This window comes from Convolutriloba macropyga, chromosome 14, assembly GCF_964194025.1.
Source record: "Convolutriloba macropyga chromosome 14, txConMacr16.3, whole genome shotgun sequence".
NCBI classification, from domain to species: Eukaryota; Metazoa; Xenacoelomorpha; order Acoela; family Convolutidae; genus Convolutriloba; species Convolutriloba macropyga.
The window spans coordinates 37,610,517-37,634,107 of NC_134481.1; the positions used below are offsets into that span (position 1 = coordinate 37,610,517).

At 39.1% G+C, this 23,591-nt stretch overlaps 1 protein-coding gene across 1 annotated transcript in view; it reads left to right on the forward strand.

Moving 5' to 3' along the window:
- The window catches only part of LOC142352918 (uncharacterized), a 106,031-nt gene that overhangs the window by 4,160 nt on the left and 78,280 nt on the right, over positions 1-23,591 (forward strand). The window contains exons 3-5 of the mRNA XM_075405075.1: positions 6,547-6,690; positions 7,171-7,269; positions 19,687-19,944. Of these exons, the coding sequence (XP_075261190.1) occupies positions 6,547-6,690; positions 7,171-7,269; positions 19,687-19,944 (501 nt within the window). The remainder of the gene's footprint in view (positions 1-6,546; positions 6,691-7,170; positions 7,270-19,686; positions 19,945-23,591) is intronic.

The window sequence follows — 23,591 nt, forward strand, 5'->3', positions numbered from 1 at the left end:
TTTCTGTACTATGCATGATAATCCAGACTTTGGTAGGAACTAAAAGAGCCATCCTCGGCTAGAAAAGGCACGTGTCCTGGAGTTCCGCCAGACAATAAAACGTGTACTGGACTTTATCTAGCTCATGCCGATTTCCGAGTGTAAATCAGTACCGGGCGATTGTTAATGCAGTTCCCACATTTAAATCATTTTGCTCGCTTTCTCGCTCGAAAATTGCTTCTTTCAACCGTATATTAACAGCACAAAACTCAAACTTTTAACAGTCCGGTGGCGCAGCAAGGAGAACAGACATATAGGGAGAATGAGATCTTGGGTTCGATTACCGTAGGTAATTATATTTTTATAATTGTCAGACTCGTGGCCCAGGTCTGACAATTGTAAAATCAAAATGAACGCACGTCTGGCACGTTACAAAATTGACATAAATCAGTGCATGAATCAATTCTGATAACGAATTACAAATAGACTTGCTCAATACTGACTCGTACTAGGAGTTCGGTACCGGACCGGAGCCAATGGAACGTGTACTGGATTTTGTCTAGACAATGAAACGTATCCTGGAAATCGGTCAGACCACAAAAATGTGCCCTGGAGTTTAGCTAGTCAATTAAAAAATCCTCGAACTACTCTCGCAACCTAAGCAATGTCTTTTTTCTATTTTCTTGCTTGTTAAAAACAAGGCTAAATTGGTTAATCGTTTGGTAAGGTCTGCGAAGACCACGAGATGGAACCCAGATGCAGGCGGATTTTTTTAGTGCGGCTGAATTTTTATATGAAAAGAATTTGGCTGCGTTTAGAGAAAGAATTAGCGTGGACTTTAACAAGGGTTCTCGAACGTGTAAAAATGCACCATCGGGGAACTATCAGAGATTTGAGACGTTTTAGTTGTGAACATTGAACACACATTCTTGTACCAATCATTAAAAAAATTCTTTTTCTGCGTTTTTCACATTTTTTTCATGTGATATTCTATGCGCATGCTTTGTCAGTGCGAAGCGTAAATTTGACGCAATTTTTGAGGAGAAGAAACCGAAGTTTGATTTCACACTAAGGGACAAAGTATTGTACCTTTTTGTTGATGTCCGCCTTTGAACAAAAATTTTCACAATTTTGCAATTTTTGCTAATTGAATTTGAAGACAAAAATTTTTTGATGTAAAGGTAAGGTCAGCCTAAACCCAATAGAATGTTTTACTAGGCATGGAGTTCTCTGATTATTTTCTTTTAATTTGGCAATTATTTCCTGGGCTATTTAGGAATTTTTTTAATTTTCTGCGTAAACTGAAAATTTTTAACTCAAGGAAAAATTAGAAGGTCCGTACCCAACTCCGGTGCTTTTCATTGCTGGGCCAGTATAAATGCAATTCCTCATCATTATTGAATCATAGACTGATTCATGTCATTTTTTAAACTCGTCTGATTGCGTTCGGTCTGATTTTGGTCTCACTGTGTGTGATATGGTCTATCGCTGACTGGTAATTTGTGATTGGATGTGATTATTGATCCAATCATATATCTGCTTATGACGAGCAATTCATAGTTGCTAAATTGGATATGATTAAGCGCAGCGCGAAACGCTTCTTATTAAATGCCGAGAATTACGTTGATTTTGCAGCGCGAAATCCGCTTATAAAACATTCTGCGATTACGGAGAATGATATTTCAATTAGCAAATTAGAACCAAATAACTCAAATTCTAATATCCCAATTGAGACAGTAAACATTCCTCACTCGATTTTTGCCTTGAATCGCTCTACTGATCAGTTGCCCAATAAATTAAATAATTTCCAATGAATCGCTAACAAGTTCAACAGTGTCCTCATGATGTCGAACTCTGATGAAGAAACCCTGATGCAAGTAAAACAATCGACACCCTCCAAAGTTAGATTTGCCGATGAGGCAGGACCATCAATGGCTCCCGCAGTGCAAGCAACACCCTCTACTCCAAATACTGATACTACAACAGTCGCGTCAACTTCAACCGACGATCTGTATACAGATGCCTTCAATTTTGCGCTATCCAAAATCTTTCCAAGCACATTGATGGCCAGTCTAACCACCAAGGACTCGATCCTCAAAGAAAAAAGACACTGCATCCTGACGGAAAACGAGGATCGATGCAAACAGATTTCACCATACATCTATTCTTTTTGGAAGGATTTGCACGTCAAGAATGGATGCGTGTCATCGATGAAAGAATAGCCATTCCGAACTCGATCAAGGATGAGTACGTGGAGGCCATTGATGCAACCCACCCAGGAAGCTGGGGGATGACAGATATGGCGACACATGCATGGAGGCCATACATGCATCGGGACATAAATACATTTGATAAATACAAAGTGAAATCCCTGTGTTAAAATCAGTAAAAATTTAAAGTCTATTATTCCTGCTAGCAAATGGGCAATACTAAAGTTATGCAAATTACCAAATGAAGAATTTCAAATTGACTTTGGCGGACCAATTTATAATGAAAAAAATCAAGAAGTATACTTCCTTGCATGTATAGATCGATTTTCTAAATTTCCAAGCGCAGAGGTATTCGATAGAGCTAAGGCAGATAATATTTTGGAATTCCTTCAAGAGTATGTTTTGCTACACGGAATACCCCGTTCAATTAGATTAGACCAAGCTCGATGCCCAAAAGTCACCAAATTAAAGCATTTTCTGTAGTCAAAACAATATACAGCTAATTGAAGCTCCAATAGACGATCACATAGCGATCAAATTAATTTGAAAGCATCGATAAATTCTATTATTTACCAGCTACGCATATGCCGTCAAAGGACTATCAATATATCACCATTGGAGGCCAATTTTGATAGAAAGGCTAATACTCCATTGAGTAATATATCAAGGAAACCTGATCCTAATAGTCTCACGTATAAACGCAATTTGAATAAATATTTAGATTTGGAGACAGTCCGTTGGGACGAACTAATTTTGGAAGAAAACTGGGACGTAGAGGCCAGAAGCGACACGGAAATAGAACACAACAGGGACAAACTGAGCAAAGATGCGGCTAGAAGAAGGAACGCGGATCCCGAAAAAGAATCCAGAATGATTTCTCATCCTGAAGTCGGTTTGCCAGTACCGCGGACAGAAACTGCTCTAGCAGTCAAATTAGCCAAGAAGAAACCGAAGACCAAAAGGTCGAAGAAAAGTCTGGATGGGTTGTACGAGGTTTTGGCGCCCGGTTCTTCAGTGGTAAAAACAGACACATATACTTCTAACATAAAAGAACCCGGAAAAAGAGACGTCACAATCCGCAATTCAGATTTGGCGAAATTTGGAACGAAAGCGGAGCGCCAAACAGAACTCCAAATGTAAGCCAAAAGTAGGCCCAAAATACCCTCCGGAAAAATAACGGAAGACCTCATAAATCAGCACGCGAAAGAGGCCAGAAAGAAATTAGAGGGAAACAAAAAAATGAAACATAGGAACATAGCCGACGATACTAGTGCGGTATCCTCAATTCATTCGAACGTCACAAGAGCGCTCAGAGTACGCATGCCAACGAAACCCAAAAGAAAAGTCATAATAGCAACGCCACAGCCACCTACAGAAGACGTATGTGATTTCGCGCCGCCAATGGAGCTGCCATTGAAATCGATTGTGATTGCGGAGCCTCCAACGAGGCCAAAACCGAAAGCTGCCACCAAGGCAACAGCAGCACTACATCCATTAAAGAGGAAACGATCTTCTCCGTCAATCACGTAATCGGATGAGTCATTAGCATCCGTACAAACCTGTCTACCAACAACTTTGAGATCTACTGCACCTTCGCGAAGCAAACGAAGTCAACTAATTAAACAGACACAAATACAGAACAAGTCGATTATTACAACAATTAAGAAAGTTGCCGCTCAAAGTCAACATGTAGAAACAGATTTTACAGTGGGGCCATGTTCTCCTGTACAGACGTATCGAACCCAGTATTACATTTCACCCAATTACGAGGGTCCAGAAACGTCAATGACAGTCGGAGAGGCAGAGAGATTATATGAAAGTGATACAGATTAAAACTTTCAAAAACATTATAGTATTATTTATAGTAACCAGTGCATATGTTTTTAATTTTTTGATAAACTACTTCGTCGTTTATTTTGTTGAGGGAGAAATGTGGTACAATAGGACATTGTATCAAAAGGGGCTATTGATTTGGGTATAACAAATATTTTTAATTTGAGTTATTTGTAATTTAGTTCATTTTGTTTATCACTTAGTTTAAGTTCATTTCCAATTTCTTGTTTGTAGATAAAATCTTCATATTTCACGTTTCTTTAATTTGTTTACATCTTGTGTCTGAAAACCCTGTCTGTTCATGAAGTCTTGTGATTTGAGTTGTCGCGTTTGAAGATATTTTGTTGTGATCAAATTGTTGTTCAGATTTAGTTAAGTTTAATTTCCTACCCCACTTACACCACCTTTCCTAATTCAAGTTCAGTTGTCGCTCTTTTAATCTGAAATCCCTTCCGCTAAAGCGCTAATTCGTATCGAACAATTCTATGCTACATTTCGCAAAGCGAAATACGAGTCTAGTAGATAAAGCTAATTTCGTGCCGCCAATTTGACTTATATTCTGCACTCACAAAATCGGATTAATAAATTTCAAAATTAATAGCGAATTCGCTCCGCGAAATAGCCAATAAATCTAATCGATAAATTCTGTAATTTGGCACCGCAAATCTACTCGGAATACAGTAATCAAATCTGTATGACAGAGCCAATTCCTATATCAATTAATCAATCATTAAAATTGACTTTTACGAAAGATTCAAAGTCCATAAGTTAGTTAGCCGAAAATCCTATATATGCAATTTAATTGACTTGATCAATTAATCTTAAAAATTCAACCAATCTGATTTTTTAGCAATGTTTGGTGGATTATACAGTCAAAACGTCTGCATTCGCTTAGGCGTTACACTCCTTTCCGTTCAACTTTCGAACTCATTTGTGATAGAAATCTTTATTTGTGAAGAAGTGAGCGTCTTGGATATTTAAATAAACCTGACTAATAATCTTTTTCGACCGACATTTTAAGGAGTATTGTTGTTTTTGAACAGGAGTTTTATAGAGGACCACAGGTATTGACTCTTTTGATTTTCAAAGTAGATTTTTTATTTGGATTTGCTCTTGCCGGATTTTTTAAATCATAACTAACGATCAGCAAAGATCATCTTTCTTCATTACGAGCCAGAGCCCCTTCCCAATCAAATGTAACATTTGGTTCATTTTACCTCACTCATGAAAATAAGCGTCTTTATACACTTTAATTTAGAACTTGCAAAAAGGAGTGACTGAATTTATTGAAAATTTGCACAATAACCCGGGTCAACGATCTTACAACTTTCTTTGATTTTGTACAAGGTCATATATGATTCTTAGTAATCATGCTAGGTCATACATGACTTATATGAAATCTTGGCAGTCATACAAGCCATATTTGATTTGAGATCACAAAAAATTCAAAAGCTAAAAACTGTAGATTTTCTTTTGATTTTCTATTGAAGTTGGAAAAATTTCTTGGAAATCATACAAGTTCATATAAGAGACATAAAACATTGACAGGTGCCGCAAATTCTCTTATAATGTAGTCAGAGGACTTATTAAGTTTTTATATCGCTATTTGCAATCCACATTTGATTCTTTCTGTGCGCTATAAGAATGAATTTGTGGTTCCAACATATTCAGAAAACGAACTTGAGATCATACGCAATTCTTCATCCGGATTATTTCTTATAAAGTATAAGTATAAACTGGCTTCAGAGTATGTGAAAAAATTAGGTAATTATTTGTACTTACTCTTTCATTTAGTGCCCAACTTTGCAAATGATATTGTACGTTAGTGTCCTTTTGCAGATCACATTGTGATGCCTGGGAATCATATAGGTGATGCCCTACCGAACAAAAACAAAAACATAAAGGGTAAAAGATTTTCGAAACATAGATTTATGATTCTAGGTATTCGTACTCGGAACATATATGATTTCTTGGTAATCATACAAGGATCATAAATGATTCCTTTGATTTCATACAAGGATCGTACTAAGAAATCAAGTATGGACAGTATGAAATCATATATGATCCTTGTATGAAATCAAAGAAACTTCAACCCGAGAACTTTGCTCGCTGATACCAAATTTCACAAAAATTAGAGAAATTTTAATCGGAGGTTGCGGCTAAAAATGTTATCATGCCTGAGACCTAATCGCATTAAAAAATCTTCGGCAAAACTAAATTCACAAGCCTTGCCTTCTGTCGCGGCATTAGGAAACTGAATCAAAATGAACTGATTGATATGATAAAATTCTTGGGAAAACTCAGTAGGAAAAACTGATGAGAAAAATTGGCAAATATAATCCCAATGAAGGTTAGTTAACTTGTGTATCAATCTAAAACGATTATCTCCAAAAAAATTGTCAAAAATTGTCGCGTTTGCAAGGCAACATTCAAAAACAGCTTTAACCGAGATTTTTAACCGTTTTCTCAAGATGCAAAAATGTTTCTTGTGTTATTGATGTGATAATCTTCATCTTTGTTTCAGTTCAACGTGACCTCACTTACATGAATGGAAACTTCTCAGCAACGGATGATGAAGCTATCCAGTGGCAATTTCTGTCTCCTACTTTAGGAATCCAGGGCGGCATAAACAAGGACGAAATTGGACTCACAATCTTTCCTGAACTATGCAAGTCATCTTATTACACTCAGCTGCGTATTTGCAACAAAGTTTTTAGATAACGACCTTTCTAAATGAATGAGTAGCATGTTTATTTTAATATATAACAAAAATTATTTGAACCTATCAATTGGATTCATGATGAGGTACTCGACCGCTGCGTAATTTTATAATAATTGATGTGCGACTAATTTTCTTACCTCTCAGAGTTTTAATCTCACAGATATTTACCAGTAAACTCAGCGAATTTCTCTCCGAAGTTCGATTTTTTTTAAAAAAAAGTAAGATTTTTGCTGTGAACTTTACAGTAATTCTTATATTTAAGTATTACGCTTGATTCTCGCGCTGCCCTGAGAAACTCCGACTCTGTTTTTTACATAAAAAAAACTGGGAACAATTCTTTAACACACACTACACTTTCCGTATCAATACTAAACCGAAGTAAATAAGTTTATGTACATTAATGAATACATTGCTGTCGTTTTCCAGTTGATCCCACGGTTACCACTGCCAACGCTCACTTCATATGGGGGGCCCTCCAATACACAGGAGGAAGCAGTTCAGTCTACTCGAGGGTTGGGGCTGGAGGTAAGTTATAACTTTTATACATACATTACTGCGTTTCCTCAACAACAATATTACACTTTCAACTATTCGTAATTATTTCTCACACTAAACTTTTCTCGCTCCAGTTATTCATTAAAAATTATCTAATCTGATTTCAAACTTTGCTCGTGTGAAAACACATGAGTTTTCCCGGTGCTGAAATCACTAATTCTCTCAAAGTCGCACGGGGACGAATCAGAAAACATTTGTAAAAGTTGCCTGTTATCCTCGCTTTCATTCTAGTCAATATTTGCATGGAATCGCATTGCTCGATTGAAGTTGTCAAGTCGACCGTAATACTATGTCATCCTTCAGTAGGTAGTGTATACAAGAAGCCACTAAGATTAATTTTCTCAAAAGAAAACACGTTTCGAAGCCTACAAAGGCAGTTTTTATGTCTTTTTTTCTTAAAATTTGGACTAAAAACGACACTTTTGAACATTTCTTTACACATTGATTAGACAGTACAATAACACAAAATGTTTCATCAACTAATAAACTATACAGTACTTAAATGTTATATTAATATAATCAAACAATATATTTTAGCTCTCGAAAGGTCCTCTGATCAGACAAAAATACGCTCGAAATGATCTCTGATCAGAAAAAAGTGCACTTGAAACGTCCTCTGATCAGACAAAAGTGCGGTTGAAACATCGCTTTGATCGGACAAAAGTGCGTTCGAAACGTCTCTCTGATCAGACAAAATGCGATTGAAATATCTCTCTGATCAGACAAAATGCGGTTGAAACATCTCTTTGATCAGAAAAAAGTGCGTTCAAAACGTCCTCTGAAAAGACAAAATGCGATTGAACCATCTTTATGATCAGACAAAAGTGTGTTCGAAGCGTCCTCTGATCAGACTAAAAAGCATTCGAAACGTCTCTCTGATCAGACAAAATGCGATTGAAATATCTCTCTGATCAGACAAAAGTGCGGTGGAAACATCTCTATGATCAGACAAAAGTGCGGTCAAAACGTCTCTAGAATCAGACAAAACGCGGTTGAGACATCGCTCTGATCAGACAAAAGTGCGGTCGAAACGTCTTTCTGATCAGACAAAATGCGGTTGAACCATCTCTATGATCAGACAAAAGTTCGTTCAAAAAGTCCTCTGATCAGACTAAAGTGCGTTCGAAACAACTCTCTGATCAGACAAATTGCGGTTGAAACATCTCTCTGAACAGACAAAAGTGCTGTGGAAACATCTCTATGATCAGATAAAAGTGCGGTCAAAACGTCTCTCTGATCAGGCAAAATGCGGTTGAAATATCTCTCTGATCAGACAAAAGTGAGGTCGAAACGTCTTTCTGATCAGACAAAAGTGCGGTTGAATTATCTGGCTGATCAGACAAAAGTGCGGTTGAAACATCTCTCTGATCAGAAAAAAGTGCGGTTGTAACGTCTCTTTGATCAGAAAAAAAACGTGCTCGAAATGTCCCCTTATCAGCCGAAAGTGCGGTCGAAACGTCTCTCTGATCAGACAAAAGTGCGGTTGAACCATCTCTCTGATCAGACAAAAGTGCGGTTGAAACACTTCTCTGATCAGACAAAAGTGCGTTCGAAACGTCCTCTGATCAGACTAAAATGCGTTCGATTCGTCCTCTGATAGGACTAAAGTACGGTCGAAACGTCTCTCTGATACAACAAAAGTGCGGTTGAAACATCTCTCTGATCAGACAAAAGTGCGGTTGAACCATTTCTCTGATCAGACAAAAGTGCGGGTGAAACATCTCTCTGATCAGACAAAAGTGCGTTCGAAACATACTCTGATCAGACAAAAGTGCATTCGAAACGTCCTCTGATCAGACTAAAGTGCGGTCGAAATGTCTCTCTGATCAGACAAAATGCGGTTGAACCATCTCTATGATCAGACAAAACGTGGTTGAGACATCGCTCTGATCAGACAATAGTGCCATCGAAATATCTCTTTGATCAGACAAAAGTGCATTCGAAACGTCTCTCTGATCAGACAAAAAGCGGTTGAACCATTTCTATGATCAGATAAAAGTGCGGTCAAAACTTCTCTCTGATCAGGCAAAATGCGGTTGAAATATCTCTGTGATCAGACAAAAGTGCGGTCGAAACATACTCTGATCAGACAAAAGTGCATTCGAAACGTCCTCTGATCAGACTAAAGTGCGGTCGAAATGTCTCTCTGATCAGACAAATTGCGGTTGAAACATCTCTCTGAACAGACAAAAGTGCGGTGGAAACATCTCTATGATCAGATAAAAGTGCGGTCAAAACGTCTCTCTGATCAGGCAAAATGCGGTTGAAATATCTCTCTGATCAGACAAAAGTGCGGTCGAAACGTCTTTCTGATCAGACAAAAGTGCGGTTGAATTATCTTGCTGATCAGACAAAAGTGCGGTGGAGATATCTCACTGATCAGACAAAATTGCGTTCGAATAGTCCTCTAACCAGACTAAAGTGCGTTCGAAACATCTCTCTGATCAGACAAAAGTGCGGGTGAAACATCTCTCTGATCAGACAAAAGTGCGTTCGAAACATACTCTGATCAGAAAAAAGTGCATTCGAAACGTCCTCTGATCAGACAAAAGTGCGGTCGAAATGTCTCTCTGATCAGACAAAATGCGGTTGAACCATCTCTATGATCAGACAAAACGTGGTTGAGACATCGCTCTGATCAGAAAATATTGCCATCGAAATATCTCTTTGATCAGACAAAAGTGCATTCGAAACGTCTCTCTGATCAGACAAAATGCGGTTGAACCATTTCTATGATCAGATAATAGTGCGGTCAAAACTTCTCTCTGATCAGGCAAAATGCGGTTGAAATATCTCTGTGATCAGACAAAAGTGCGGTCGAAACATCCTCTGATCAGACAAAAGTGCATTCGAAACGTCCTCTGATCAGACTAAAGTGCGGTCGAAATGTCTCTCTGATCAGACAAATTGCGGTTGAAACATCTCTCTGAACAGACAAAAGTGCGGTGGAAACATCTCTATGATCAGATAAAAGTGCGGTCAAAACGTCTCTCTGATCAGGCAAAATGCGGTTGAAATATCTCTCTGATCAGACAAAAGTGCGGTCGAAACGTCTTTCTGATCAGACAAAAGTGCGGTTGAATTATCTCGCTGATCAGACAAAAGTGCGGTGGAGATATCTCACTGATCAGACAAAATTGCGTTCGAATAGTCCTCTAACCAGACTAAAGTGCGTTCGAAACATCTCTCTGATCAGACAAAAGTGCGGTTGAAACATCTCTCTGATCAGACAAAAGTGCGGTTGAAACGTCTCTTTGACCAGAAAAAAAAACGTGCTCGAAATGTCCCCTTATCAGCCGAAAGTGCGGTCGAAACGTCTCTCTGATCAGACAAAAGTGCGGTTGAACCATCTCTCTGATCAAACAAAAGTGCGGTTGAAACACCTCTCTGATCAGACAAAAGTGCGTTCGAAACGTCCTCTGATCAGACTAAAATGCGTTCGATTCGTCCTCTGATAGGACTAAAGTACGTTCGAAACGTTTCTCTGATACAACAAAAGTGCGGTTGAAACATCTCTCTGATCAGACAAAAGTGCGGTCGAAACGTCTCTCTGATCAGACAAAAGTGCGGTTGAACCATATCTCTGATCAGACAAAAGTGCGAGTGAAACATCTCTCTGATCAGACAAAAGTGCGTTCGAAACATACTCTGATCAGACAAAAGTGCATTCGAAACGTCCTCTGATCAGACTAAAGTGCGGTCGAAATGTCTCTCTGATCAGACAAAATGCGGTTGAACCATCTCTTTGATCAGACAAAACGTGGTTGAGACATCGCTCTGATCAGACAATAGTGCCATCGAAATATCTCTTTGATCAGACAAAAGTGCATTCGAAACGTCTCTCTGATCAGACAAAATGCGGTTGAACCATTTCTATGATCAGATAAAAGTGCGGTCAAAACTTCTCTCTGATCAGGCAAAATGAGGTTGAAATATCTCCGTGATCAGACAAAAGTGCGGTCAAAACATACTCTGATCAGACAAAAGTGCATTCGAAACGTCCTTTGATCAGACTAAAGTGCGGTCGAAATGTCTCTCTGATCAGACAAAATGCGGTTGAACCATCTCTATGATCAGACAAAACGTGGTTGAGACATCGCTCTGATCAGACAATAGTGCCATCGAAATATCTCTTTGATCAGACAAAAGTGCATTCGAAACATCTCTCTGATCAGACAAAATGCGGTTGAACCACTTCTATGATCAGATAAAAGTGCGGTCAAAACTTCTCTCTGATCAGGCAAAATGCGGTTGAAATATCTCTTTGATCAGACAAAAGTGCGGTCGAAACGTCTCTCTGATCAGACAAAAGTGCGGTTGAAACATCTCGCTGATCAGACAAAAGTGCGGTGGAAACATCTCACTGATCAGACAAAATTGAATTCAAAACGGCCTCTGATCAGACTAAAATGCGGTAGAAATGTCTTTCTGATCAGACAGAATGCGGTTGAACCATCTCTATGATCAGACAAAACGCGGTTGAGACATCGCTCTGATCAGACAAAAGTGCCGTCGAAATATCTCTCTGATCAGTCAAAAGTGCATTCGAAACGTCTCTCTGATCAGACAGAATGCGGTTGAACCATTTCTATGATCAGATAAAAGTGCGGTCAAAACTTCTCTCTGATCAGGCAAAATGCGGTTGAAATATCTCTTTGATCAGACAAAAGTGCGGTCGAAACGTCTCTCTGATAAGACAAAAGTGCGGTTGAAACATCTCGCTGATCAGACAAAAGTGCAGTGGAAACATCTCAGTGATCAGACGAAATTGAGTTCGAAACGTCCTCTGACCAGACAGAAGTGCGTTCGAAACGTCTCTCTGATCAGACAAAACGCGGTTGAGACATCGCTCTGATCAGACAAAAGTGCCGTCGAAATATCTCTTTGATCAGACAAAAGTGCATTCGAAACGTCTCTCTGATCAGACAAAATGAGGTTGAACCATTTCTATGATCAGATAAAAGTGCGGTCAAAACTTCTCTCTGATCAGGCAAAATGCGGTTGAAATATCTCTTTGATCAGACAAAAGTGCGGTCGAAACGTCTCTCAGATCAGACAAAAGTGCGGTTGAAACATCTCGCTGATCAGACAAAAGTGCGGTGGAAACATCTCACTGATCAGACAAAATTGAGTTCGAAACGTCCTCTGATCAGACAAAAATGCGTTCGAAACATCTCTCTGATCAGACAAAAGTGCTGTTGAAACATCTCTCTGATCAGACAAAAGTGCGGTTGAAACGTCTCTCTGATCAGAAAAAAAAACATTCTCGAAATGTCCTCTTATCAGCCAAAAGTACGGTCGAAACGTCTCTCTGAACAGACAAAAGTGCAGTTGAACCATTTCTCTGATCAGACAAAAGTGCGGGTGAAACATCTCTCTGATCAGACAATAGTGCGTTCGAAACGTCCTCTGATCAGACAAAAGTGCATTCGAAACGTCCTCTGATCAGACTAAAGTGCGGTCGAAATATCTCTCTGATCAGACAAAATGCGGTTGAACCATCTCTATGATCAAACAAAAGTGCGTTCAAAACGCCCTCTGATCAGACTAAAGTGCGTTCGCCTCGTCCTCTGATCAGACTAAAGCACGTTCGAAATATCTCTCTGATCAGACAAAATGCGGTTGAACCATCTCTATGATCAAACAAAAGTTCGTTCAAAAAGTCCTCTGATCAGACTGAAGTGCGTTCGGAACATCTCTATGATCAGACAAAAGTGCGGTCGAAACGTCTCTCTGATCAGACAAAAGTGCGGTTGAACCATTTCTCTGATCAGACAAAAGTGCGGGTGAAACATCTCTCTGATCAGACAAAAGTGCGTTCGAAACGTCCTCTGATCAGACAAAAGTGCATTCGAAACGTCCTCTGATCAGACTAAAATGCGGTCGAAATATCTCTCTGATCAGACAAAATGCGGTTGAACCATCTCTATGAACAGACAAAAGTGCGGTGGAAACATCTCTATGATCAGATAAAAGTGCGGTCGAAACGTCTCTCTGATCAGACAAAAGTGCGGTTGAACCATTTCTCTGATCAGACAAAAGTGCGGGTAAAACATCTCTCTGATCAGACAAAAGTGCGTTCGGAACGTCTCTCTGATCAGTCAAAATGCGGTTGAAATATCTCTCTGATCAGACAAAAGTGCGGTCGAAACGTCTCGGTGATCAGACAAAAGTGCGGCTGAAACATCTCTGTGATCAGACAAAAGTGCGTTCGAAACACCTCTCTGATCAGACAAATGTGCGTTCGAAACGTCTCTCTGAACAGACAAAAGTGCGGCTGAAACGTCTCTCTGATCAGAAAAAAGTGCGGGTGAAACATCTCTCTGATCAGACAAAAGTGCGTTCGAAACGTCCTCTGATCAGCCTAAAATGCGTTCGAATCGTCCTCTGATCAGACTGAAGCACGGTCAAAACGTCTCTCTGATACAACAAAAGTGCGGTTGAAACATCTCTCCGATCAGACAAATGTGCGGTCAAAACGTCTCTCTGATCTGACAAAAGTGCGTTCGAAACTTCCTCTGATCAGGCTAAAATGCGTTCGAATCCTCCTCTGATCAGACTAAAGTGCGGTCAAAACGTCTCTCTGATACAACAAAAGTGCGGTTGAAACATCTCTCAGACAAAAGTCTGATCAGACAAAAGTGCGTTCGGAACGTCCTCTGATCAGACAAAAGTGCATTCGAAACGTCCTCTGATCAGACTAAAGTGCGGTCGAAACGTCTCTCTGATCAGACAAAATGCGGTTGAACCATCTCTATGATCAGACAAAAGTTCGTTCGGAACGTCCTCTGATCAGACAAAATTGCATTCAAAACGTCCTCTGATCAGACTGAAGAGCATTCGAAACGTCTCTCTGATCAGACAAAATGCGGTTGAAACAACTCTCTGAACAGACAAAATTGCGGTGAAAACATCTCTATGATCAGATGAAAGTGCTGTCAAAACGGCTATCTGATCAGTCAAAATGCGGTTGAAATATCTCTCTGATCAGACAAAAGTGCGGTTAAAACATCTCAGTGATCAGACAAAAGTGCGGTGGAAACATCTCACTGATCAGACAAAATTGCGTTCGAAACGTCCTCTGATCAGACTAAAATGCGTTCGAATCGTCCTCTGATCAGACTAAAGTACGGTCAAAACGTCTCTCTGATACAACAAAAGTGCGGTTGAAACATCTCTCTGATCAGAAAAAAAACGTGCTCGAAATATCCTCTTATCAGCCGAAAGTGCGGTCGAAACGTCTCTCTGATCAGACAAAAGTGCGGTTGAACCATCTCTCTGATCAGACAAAAGTGCGGTCGAAACGTCTCTCTGATCAGACAAAAGTGCGGTTGAACCATCTCTCTGATCAGACAAAAGTGTGGGTGAAACATCTATCCGATCAGACAAAAGTGCGCTCGAAACGTCCTCTGATCAGACAAATGTGCATTCGAAACGTCCTGTGATCAGAATAAAGTGCGGTCAAACCGCCTCTCTGATCAGACAAAATGCCGTTGAACCACCTCTATGATCGGACAAAAGTTCGTTCAAAAAGTCCTCTGATCAGACTAAAGAGCGTTCGAAACGTCTCTCTGATCAGTCAAAATGCGGTTGAAATATCTCTGTGATCAGACAAAAGTGCGGTTGAAACATCTCGCTGATCAGACAAAATTGCGTTGGAAACATCTCACTGATCAGACAAAATTGCGTTCGAAACGTCCTCTGATCAGACAAAAGTGCGTTCGAAGGGTCTCTCTGATCAGACATAGGTGCGTTTTCAACATCTCTCTGATGAAACAAAAGTGCGTTCGAAACGTCCTCTGATCAGACTAAAGTGCGTTCGAATCGTCCTCTGATCAGACTAAAGTACGGTCGAAACGTCTCTCTGATACAACAAAGTGCGGTTGAAACATCTCTCTGATTAGACAAAAGTGCGTACTATGTCTTCCTTCAGTAGTTTAGAAAAGAAGCCTCTAAGATTAATTTTCTCAAAAAAAACAGGTTTCGAATCCTACAAAGGCAGTTTTTATGTCTTTTTTTTCTTAAAATTTGCACTAAAAGCGACACTTTTGAACTTTTCATAATACATTGATTGGACAGTACAATAACACGAAATGTTTCATCAGCTAATAAACTATACACTACTTAAATGTTATTTTAATATAATCAAATAATATATTTTAGCTCTCAAAAGGTCCTCTGACCAGACAAAAATACGCTCGAAATGATCTCTGATCAGACAAAAGTGCATTTTAAACGTCCTCTGATCAGACAAAAGTGCGGTTGAAACATCTCTCTGATCAGACAAAAGTGTGGTCGAAACGTCTCTCTGATCAGACAAAAGTGCGGTTGAACCATCTCTCTGATCAGACAAAAGTGTTGGTGAAACATCTCTCCGATCAGACAAAAGTGCGCTCAAAACGTCCTCTGATCAGACAAATGTGCATTCGAAACGTCCTCTGATCAGACTAAAGTGCGGTCAAGCCGCCTCTCTGATCAGACAAAATGCGGTTGAACCACCTCTACGATCGGACAAAAGTTCGTTCAAAAAGTCCTCTGATCAGACTGAAGAGCGTTCGAAACGTCTCTCTGATCAGTCAAAATGCGGTTGAAATATCTCTGTGATCAGACAAAAGTGCGGTTGAAACATCTCGCTGATCAGACAAAATTGCGTTGGAAACATCTCACTGATCAGACAAAATTGCGTTCGAAACGTCCTCTGATCAGACAAAAGTGCGTTCGAAGGGTCTCTCTGATCAGACATAGGTGCGTTTTAAACCTCTCTGATCAAACAAAAGTGCGTTCGAAACGTCCTCTGATCAGAATAAAGTGCGTTCGAATTGTCCTCTGATCAGACTAAAGTACGGTCGAAACGTCTCTCTGATACAACAAAGTGCGGTTGAAACATCTCTCTGATTAGACAAAAGTGCGGCCGTAATACTATGTCTTTCTTCAGTAGTTTATAAAAGAAGCCACTAAGATTAATTTTCTCAAAAAAAACACGTTTCGAATCCTACAAAGGCAGTTTTTATGTCTTTTTTTTCTTAAAATTTGGACTAAAAGCGACACTTTTGAACTTTTCATAATACATTGATTGGACAGTACAATAACACGAAATGTTTCATCAGCTAATAAACTATACACTACTTAAATGTTATTTTAATATAATCAAATAATATATTTTAGCTCTCAAAAGGTCCTCTGACCAGACAAAAATACGCTCGAAATGATCTCTGATCAGACAAAAGTGCATTTTAAACGTCCTCTGATCAGACAAAAGTGCGGTTGAAACATCTCTTTGATCAGACAAAAGTGCATTCGAAACGTCCTCTGATCAGAATAAAGTGCGGCCGAAATGTCTCTCTGGTCACACAAAATGCGGTGGAAACATCTCACTGATCAAACAAAATTGCGTTCAAAACGTCCTGTGATCAGACAAAAGTGCGTTCGAAACGTCTCTCTGATCAGACGAAAGTGCGGTCGAAACGTCTCTCTGATCAGACAAAAGTGCGGTTGAACCATTTCTCTGATCAGACAAAAGTGCGGTGGAAACATCTCATGATCAGACAAAACTGCGTTCGAAGCGTCCTGTGATCAGACAAATGTGCGTTCGAAACGTCTCTCTGATCAGATGAAAGTGCGGTCGAAACGTCTCTCTGATCAGACGAAAGTGCGGTTGAACCTTCTCTCTGATCAGACAAAAGTGCGGCTGGAACATCTCTCTGATCAGACAAAAGTGCGTTCGAAACGTCCTCTGATCAGACTAAAATGCGTTCGAATCGTCCTCTGATCAGACTAAAGTACGGTCAAAACGTTTCTCTGATACAACAAAAGTGCGGTTGAAACATCTCTTTGATCAGACAAAAGTGCGGTAAAAACATCTCCCTGATCAGACAAAAATGCGTTCGAAACATCCTTTGATCAGACTAAAGTGCGTTCGAATCGTCCTCCGATCAGACAAAAGTGCGGTTGAAACATCTCTTTGATCATACAAAAGTGCATTCGAAACGTCCTCTGATCAGAATAAAGTGCGGCCGAAACGTCTCTCTGGTCACACAAAATGCGGTGGAAACATCTCACTGATCAAACAAAATTGCGTTCAAAACGTCCTGTGATCAGACAAAAGTGCGTTCGAAACGTCTCTCTGATCAGACGAAAATGCGGTCGAAGCGTCTCTCTGATCAGTCGAAAGTGTGGTTGAACCATCTCTCTGATCAGACAAAAGTGCGGCTGGAACATCTCTCTGATCAGACAAAAGTGCGTTCGAAACGTCCTCTGATCAGACTAAAATGCGTTCGAATCGTCCTCTGATCAGAATAAAGTACGGTCGAAACGTTTCTCTGATACAACAAAAGTGCGGTTGAAACATCTCTTTGATCAGACAAAAGTGCGGTTGAAACATCTCCCTGATCAGACAAAAATGCGTTCGAAACATCCTTTGATCAGACTAAAGTGCGTTCGAATCGTCCTCTGATCAGACAAAAGTGCGGTCGAAACGTCTCTCTGATCAGACAAAAGTGCGGTTGAAACATCTCTCTGATCAGACAAAAATGCGATTGAAACATCTCTCTGATCAGACAAAAGTGCGTTTGAAACGTCCTCTGATCAGACTAAAGTGCGTTAGGATCGTCCTCTGATCAGACCAAAGTGCGCTCAAAAACCTCCCCTGATCAGACCGTCCCAGACCGTCCCAGACCGAAGCTCGAAAACGACCCCTGATCAGACAAGTTCATAACCATTGTCCAGACGAAAGTGCGCTCGAAGCTTTTTTCACACCCTGTAATTCAAGCGGACCGGGAACATGTGTGCGCTTGAAACTCGTCTGATCAGGGTTCAATTCGGTCTGGCTACCTCGAGCTGGACTCGTTTTTCATTTCCTAGTAAATTAAAGAACTTTACTGAAATTTGTTAACCAGTGGGTAAGGTTGGAGAATATCACGAGATGAAACCCGGATGCAGTTGGAACTTATTGGTTTGACCAATTTTTGTACATGAAAAGAATTAGCCTCGACTTTAACCAGGGTCCTTGACCCAGTAATTTAGTTCAATGTTTTAATCCAACCTGGCTTTAATAGGTCTTTTCATAATTCCAGGGATAGACTAGGGTAGTAAGACACCTTGCCACATGTAATCAACTTAGGCCTGGGTCGAGGTTTGGTGGTGAATTGTGGTAAGAAATGCGCTGAAATGCGGTGAAAATAAACACCGCGTATTTCTTACATCTTTTTGCGGTGAATCGCGGTGAATTACTTATTTTCACCGCGTTCCCGGGTCGAGGTTTGGCGGTGAATTTTCGTAAGAAATGCGGTGAAATGTGGTGAAAAAAATAATTTTCACCGCGTATTTCTTACATCTTTTTGCGGTGAATGCGGTGAATCGCGGTGAATTATTTATTTTCACCGCGTCCTCAGTATTCTTACAAAAAAGAATCATCCCCACACGGGTTCGAACCTATGACCTCCTGCATATCATCCTCTGCTTAGTCCACTGCTCCGACTGTCACTAACATCTTTACAATTTCATGTGAATTTAAATCAGATTGAGTAAATTTTGGAAATCATATGCGGTGAATTTTTGTAAGAAATGCGGTGAATGTCGCGGTGAATTTTTGTAAGAAATGCGGTGAAATGTGGTGAATTATTTTTTTTCACCGCATTCACCGCTTTCACCGCATTTCTTACATTATTTTGCCACAAAACTCGATGCGGTGAATTTTTGTAAGAAATGCGGTGAATTTTGCGGTTAATTTTTGTAAGAAATGCGGTGAAATATTTATTTTCACCGCATTCATCGCAATCACCGCATTTCTTACAAAAAATCACCGCGTTCACCGCATTTCTTACAAAAATTTACCCAAAAACCTCGACCCGGGTTCTCATTATTCTCACAAAAAAGAGTCGTCCCTCCCTGGGTTCGAACATGTCACCTCCTGCATGCTTTCATCTGCTTATTCCACTGCTCCAACTCTCACGTTATGTTTAGTTGTTTCTAGTGAATATATATTAGACTATGTAAACGTTGGAAAGCGAATGCGGTGAATTTTTGTAAGAAATGCTGTGAAATTCGCGGTGAATTTTAGTAAGAAATGCGGTGAAATGCGGTGAAATATTTATTTTCACCGCATTCACCGCAATCACCGCAAATATTACAAAAATTAACCGCATTCACCGCATTTATTACAAAAATTTACCGAAAAACCTCGACCCGGGGGGAAATTACTACCAACCCCCCGGCTTTGTTGGTCTTTCCATAGGGTCCACCCCTAGACTAGTGCTGCTTTCAAAGCGATTTGCTGTGACTTACGGATCAATTTAAGGTTTGATTTCAAGTAAAGTGAAATTTTTCTGATAATAGGCTGTTTGTTGAATCAGTTTGACAATGATATGGATGGAGTTGTTTGAATTGCAGCTACGATCGGAAGCGGAGAAGCTGCCGCACCGCAAATAAACATTGCTCCGAACGAGACTTATGTTGTTATCTACTACGTAGCAGCAAGCAACGGACGCGTGTGTGGAATTGAGTTCTCGTCAGGTGGAAGTGTCGGCTGTAATACACACGGCCAGACTCACAATGTAGACCCTGGATATTCATTTGCCGGCTTCGTCACCCTCACGTCTCAAAATTTTTTTAATGCCATTCAATACCGTCTCCTGCCTCTGCAAACAAGTAAGATTACCATCGGGTAACTTTGATTTTAAACAGGCATTTAGACTTCGGTTGGGACCCCCGTACTTAAGGCTCAGTGACAATCAGTACTGATTCAGAACAATTTCAGAGAAATTTTAAGTTTTAGTACTGATTCAGAAAGTTTTCAGAAGTGTGAAGTGAGAAGTGATTTCTGAATTTCTCCGAATCAGAGCAAACATTCAGTGTTCTTCTGAATCAGAAGATAAATCAGAATGAATCACTGAATTCAGAGAAATTCACTAAAAAATGTAACTTGAATTAGACTCTGACGCAGTACTGAATTTTCTTCAGAGTTATGTACGAGCCTGGAATTAGACATTGATTTTGACTTGCCAGTTCCACGACTTAAATGTTTTGAGGATGACAAATGTACAAATTGATAATGGGGTGAGTTTTTAATCAGTTCTCGCTAACTGCGTCACTCATCATTAGTCAGCATGTTTGATATGCTTGAATACTTGATACTTTTAGTTCATTTTATGCAATTTATTTAGATCACTCTCAATGCGTTACCTTGTTCAGTTGGTTGCGTGCCTTTTCATCTTTTTATCCCTTCAACTCTTTATCAGCAACTATGTTTTAGAATTATCCTTTCATATACCAACTCTCATTTACTCAGAAAAGTTCTCAGATTAAATTTTTGATATGAATTGAAATGAATTTTTATGAATAGCCTGAAGATTACTTCTGTCTCCTACTTAGCCAGAAGATTACTTCTGTTGACTTTCGTAACAACAAATAAATCATACAGAGCGGTTGCTCTATTTCTTTCTTCTCTTTGACCTTGATGTTTCTACGTCTATAAAACGAAACTACGCAGGCCGTTTCACGCATTAGCTAGCTTATCGAAACTAAATCTTTTCTTGTCTTTTATTGATCAAAACAACTGAATTGAACTTCTATTTTTCTCTATTATTATTGACTGGACTATGGAATCAACCAACACAGAGGATGTGGCCAATAGTATCGTGAGTAGAAACATCACACAAACATCACAAATACAAGAGTTACAAACGGAAGTATCTAAGCTTCGTAAAACTATTGTCGAACAAGACCAAAAAATTGACATGCTAACAAAAAACCAGAAAAACTTGAAAGATAGGCCCAAAGCACAGGAACGGTACTCAAGGAAAGATAGCGTTTTAATCGTTAACCCCCCATTTGAGAGTTGAAGTGTACAGGACGCTGCCCTCGAAACATTGAAATTTTTTGATAAATTTCCTGGAGAGACCCAGCATCAAAGCTTGCCATATTGTACCGGGTCAACTGAAGTACAACAATATGCCTCCTGTTATTTGCAAGTTCATCTACTTTGCTGACCAAAAAGAAATTTTTAAGAAAAGACGAGCCTTACGAAACAAGAAAAACGCAATCAATGGAAACAACATCTACAAAAACGTGCCACTCCCTGAATGTGAGGCTCAAATCAAAGCAGAGGCTACAAAACGCAACTTCATTACAACAACACACAATTGCGTTGTTTCCGTGCTCATTGCAAACAACGAACAAAAACCTCAATTCGTTCGGGTGAACGAAATAGAAGAATTAGGCAAGCTTGCAACCATTAAAAAGCGTAATGTTCAGAACGATGATATAGACGTCAGATCTCCCACTGCCAAACGACAAACAAAATAGTAAAATAAGATGAGAACTAGAAAACAAACTCTGAATCAAAATAATTGTTCTTGATTTATGTTAAATTGTGCTTTCTGTTTCCATAACGCAAAAATTCCCATCAGGTTCAACCGGAAGAGTAATTTTATCTTTTTATTAGGATTCTAAAAATTAGTATTGTTATTGCAACTGACACTGCAGAAAACCACCAGCTGGTAAAACCTTTGGTTAGCAAAGTTCTCTGTCCTTAACTCGGCTTGTGATTTCCGCAAGTAGTCTTTTCGGACTGTGATTTACGCAGTCTTTTAGAAAAGACAAGGGTTAAGGAAGAGTAAATTTGTAATCATTGCTCCTCTCTTCCTGTGATTTTCGCGGGAATTGAATCCATTTGATAGTACTATTCTGCTGAAAGTTTTGTTGCTTTTCTTTTGCCTTTTTTGCTTTTGTTTTGAGTTTTTTTTTCGTTTTTTGTTTTTTTTTCCATTTTAATTTTTAAATCATTTGTAAACTTTTTACAATAGGCTGTGTCTGGCGGCCTGCGTAGCTAGTTAGTTAATCAATTAACTTAAAACTTCAACTCCTATCGATAAACAAGTCGAACTGTTTCCAAATCATGCTTCAAAACATTCATTTACTAACCAAAAATTTTGATGATCTACAAGTATTACTAGAAAGCCTAAACGACAAACCGTCGGCAATCTGTCTGACGGAAACTTGACTCAAGGAATTTCATCACACAAAATCAATGTTCCTAGAGGGTTATAGACCTCTCGTTAATATCAACAGAAAAAACAGAGGAGGTGGTGTTGCTATTTTTATTAAAAAATCTCTTCAAGCAAAAGTTGTTAATTCGTGTAATTTAAATGGACTTCAGGCACTCACTATGGGAGTTACCGGAACCGTCGAAACCGTCATCTATGTAACTTGCATGTATATGCCTCCAAATTCAGTTAGCACGGAAACCCTTACAAAAATTGAAAGTTATATTGACAGTTTAATAATAGAACCGCAATCCTATAATATCGTCTGTGGTGACTTTAATATCAATCTTCTGAAGAACAATCAGAAACGAGAGATGCTGAAGGAAATTATGAAATGAGGTTGTAGGAAAATAATTGATGATAGTTCAATCACGCGAGAAACCGAATGCTCAAAATCAAACTTAGGCATCTTTTTTTGCAATTTTACAGCAGAGTTAAAAGTTAAAAAAACATGTATATCTGATCATTATTCTGTATTTCTTGGTTTTCAGGCAGGAACACAGATGGAAAACAAACTTGAATACATAACTTCAAGAAACTGGAAAAAACTTAAAGATATCTCCCTTATTAAAAAAATAAATTTTGTTCTGAGTAATGAAATATCAAAACTGGAAAGTTGTGAGAAATACAAGACAATTGATAACAAGTTTGAAGAGCTTCAAATTTTACTGAAATCAACTTTGGACAGATATCTTCCACAGCAGGTTGTAAAAAATAAAAACCATCACAGCTGGGTTGATAACCAATTGAGAAGAGAAACTGCAAAAAAGAATTTGAAGTTCAGAGAAAGTATGAAATCAAAAACAACTGAGGCCAAAGAAAAGTACCAAAAACAACGTAAAAAGTCAAACTTACGGAGAAAGTAAAAATGAAACAATTTTATCCTAAAATAATAGAAAAGCATGCAGCAAAATCAAACAGAAATTTGTTTCAATTAATAAGAAATCTTAGTGGAAATGAGCGAGAAAAAGTACAAAATCTCAATGAAAAGGAAGTAAACGATTTCAATCACTTCTTTGCAAGAATTAGTGAAAATTTGAATGAAAAGTTTAGACAAAGTGGGTGTTCATTAAAAAATCAACAAGTTCAATTTATGTCTTGTTACCAACGAGCAAAAAAGAAGTGCTTAGAGTTGTCCAGGAGTCTAAGTCAAAATACAGCGAAGACTATATGGATCTTAACTATATCTTTATAAAATCTGTAGCAGCTACAATCGCGCGCTATCTATCCAAACTGATTAACGTATGTTTT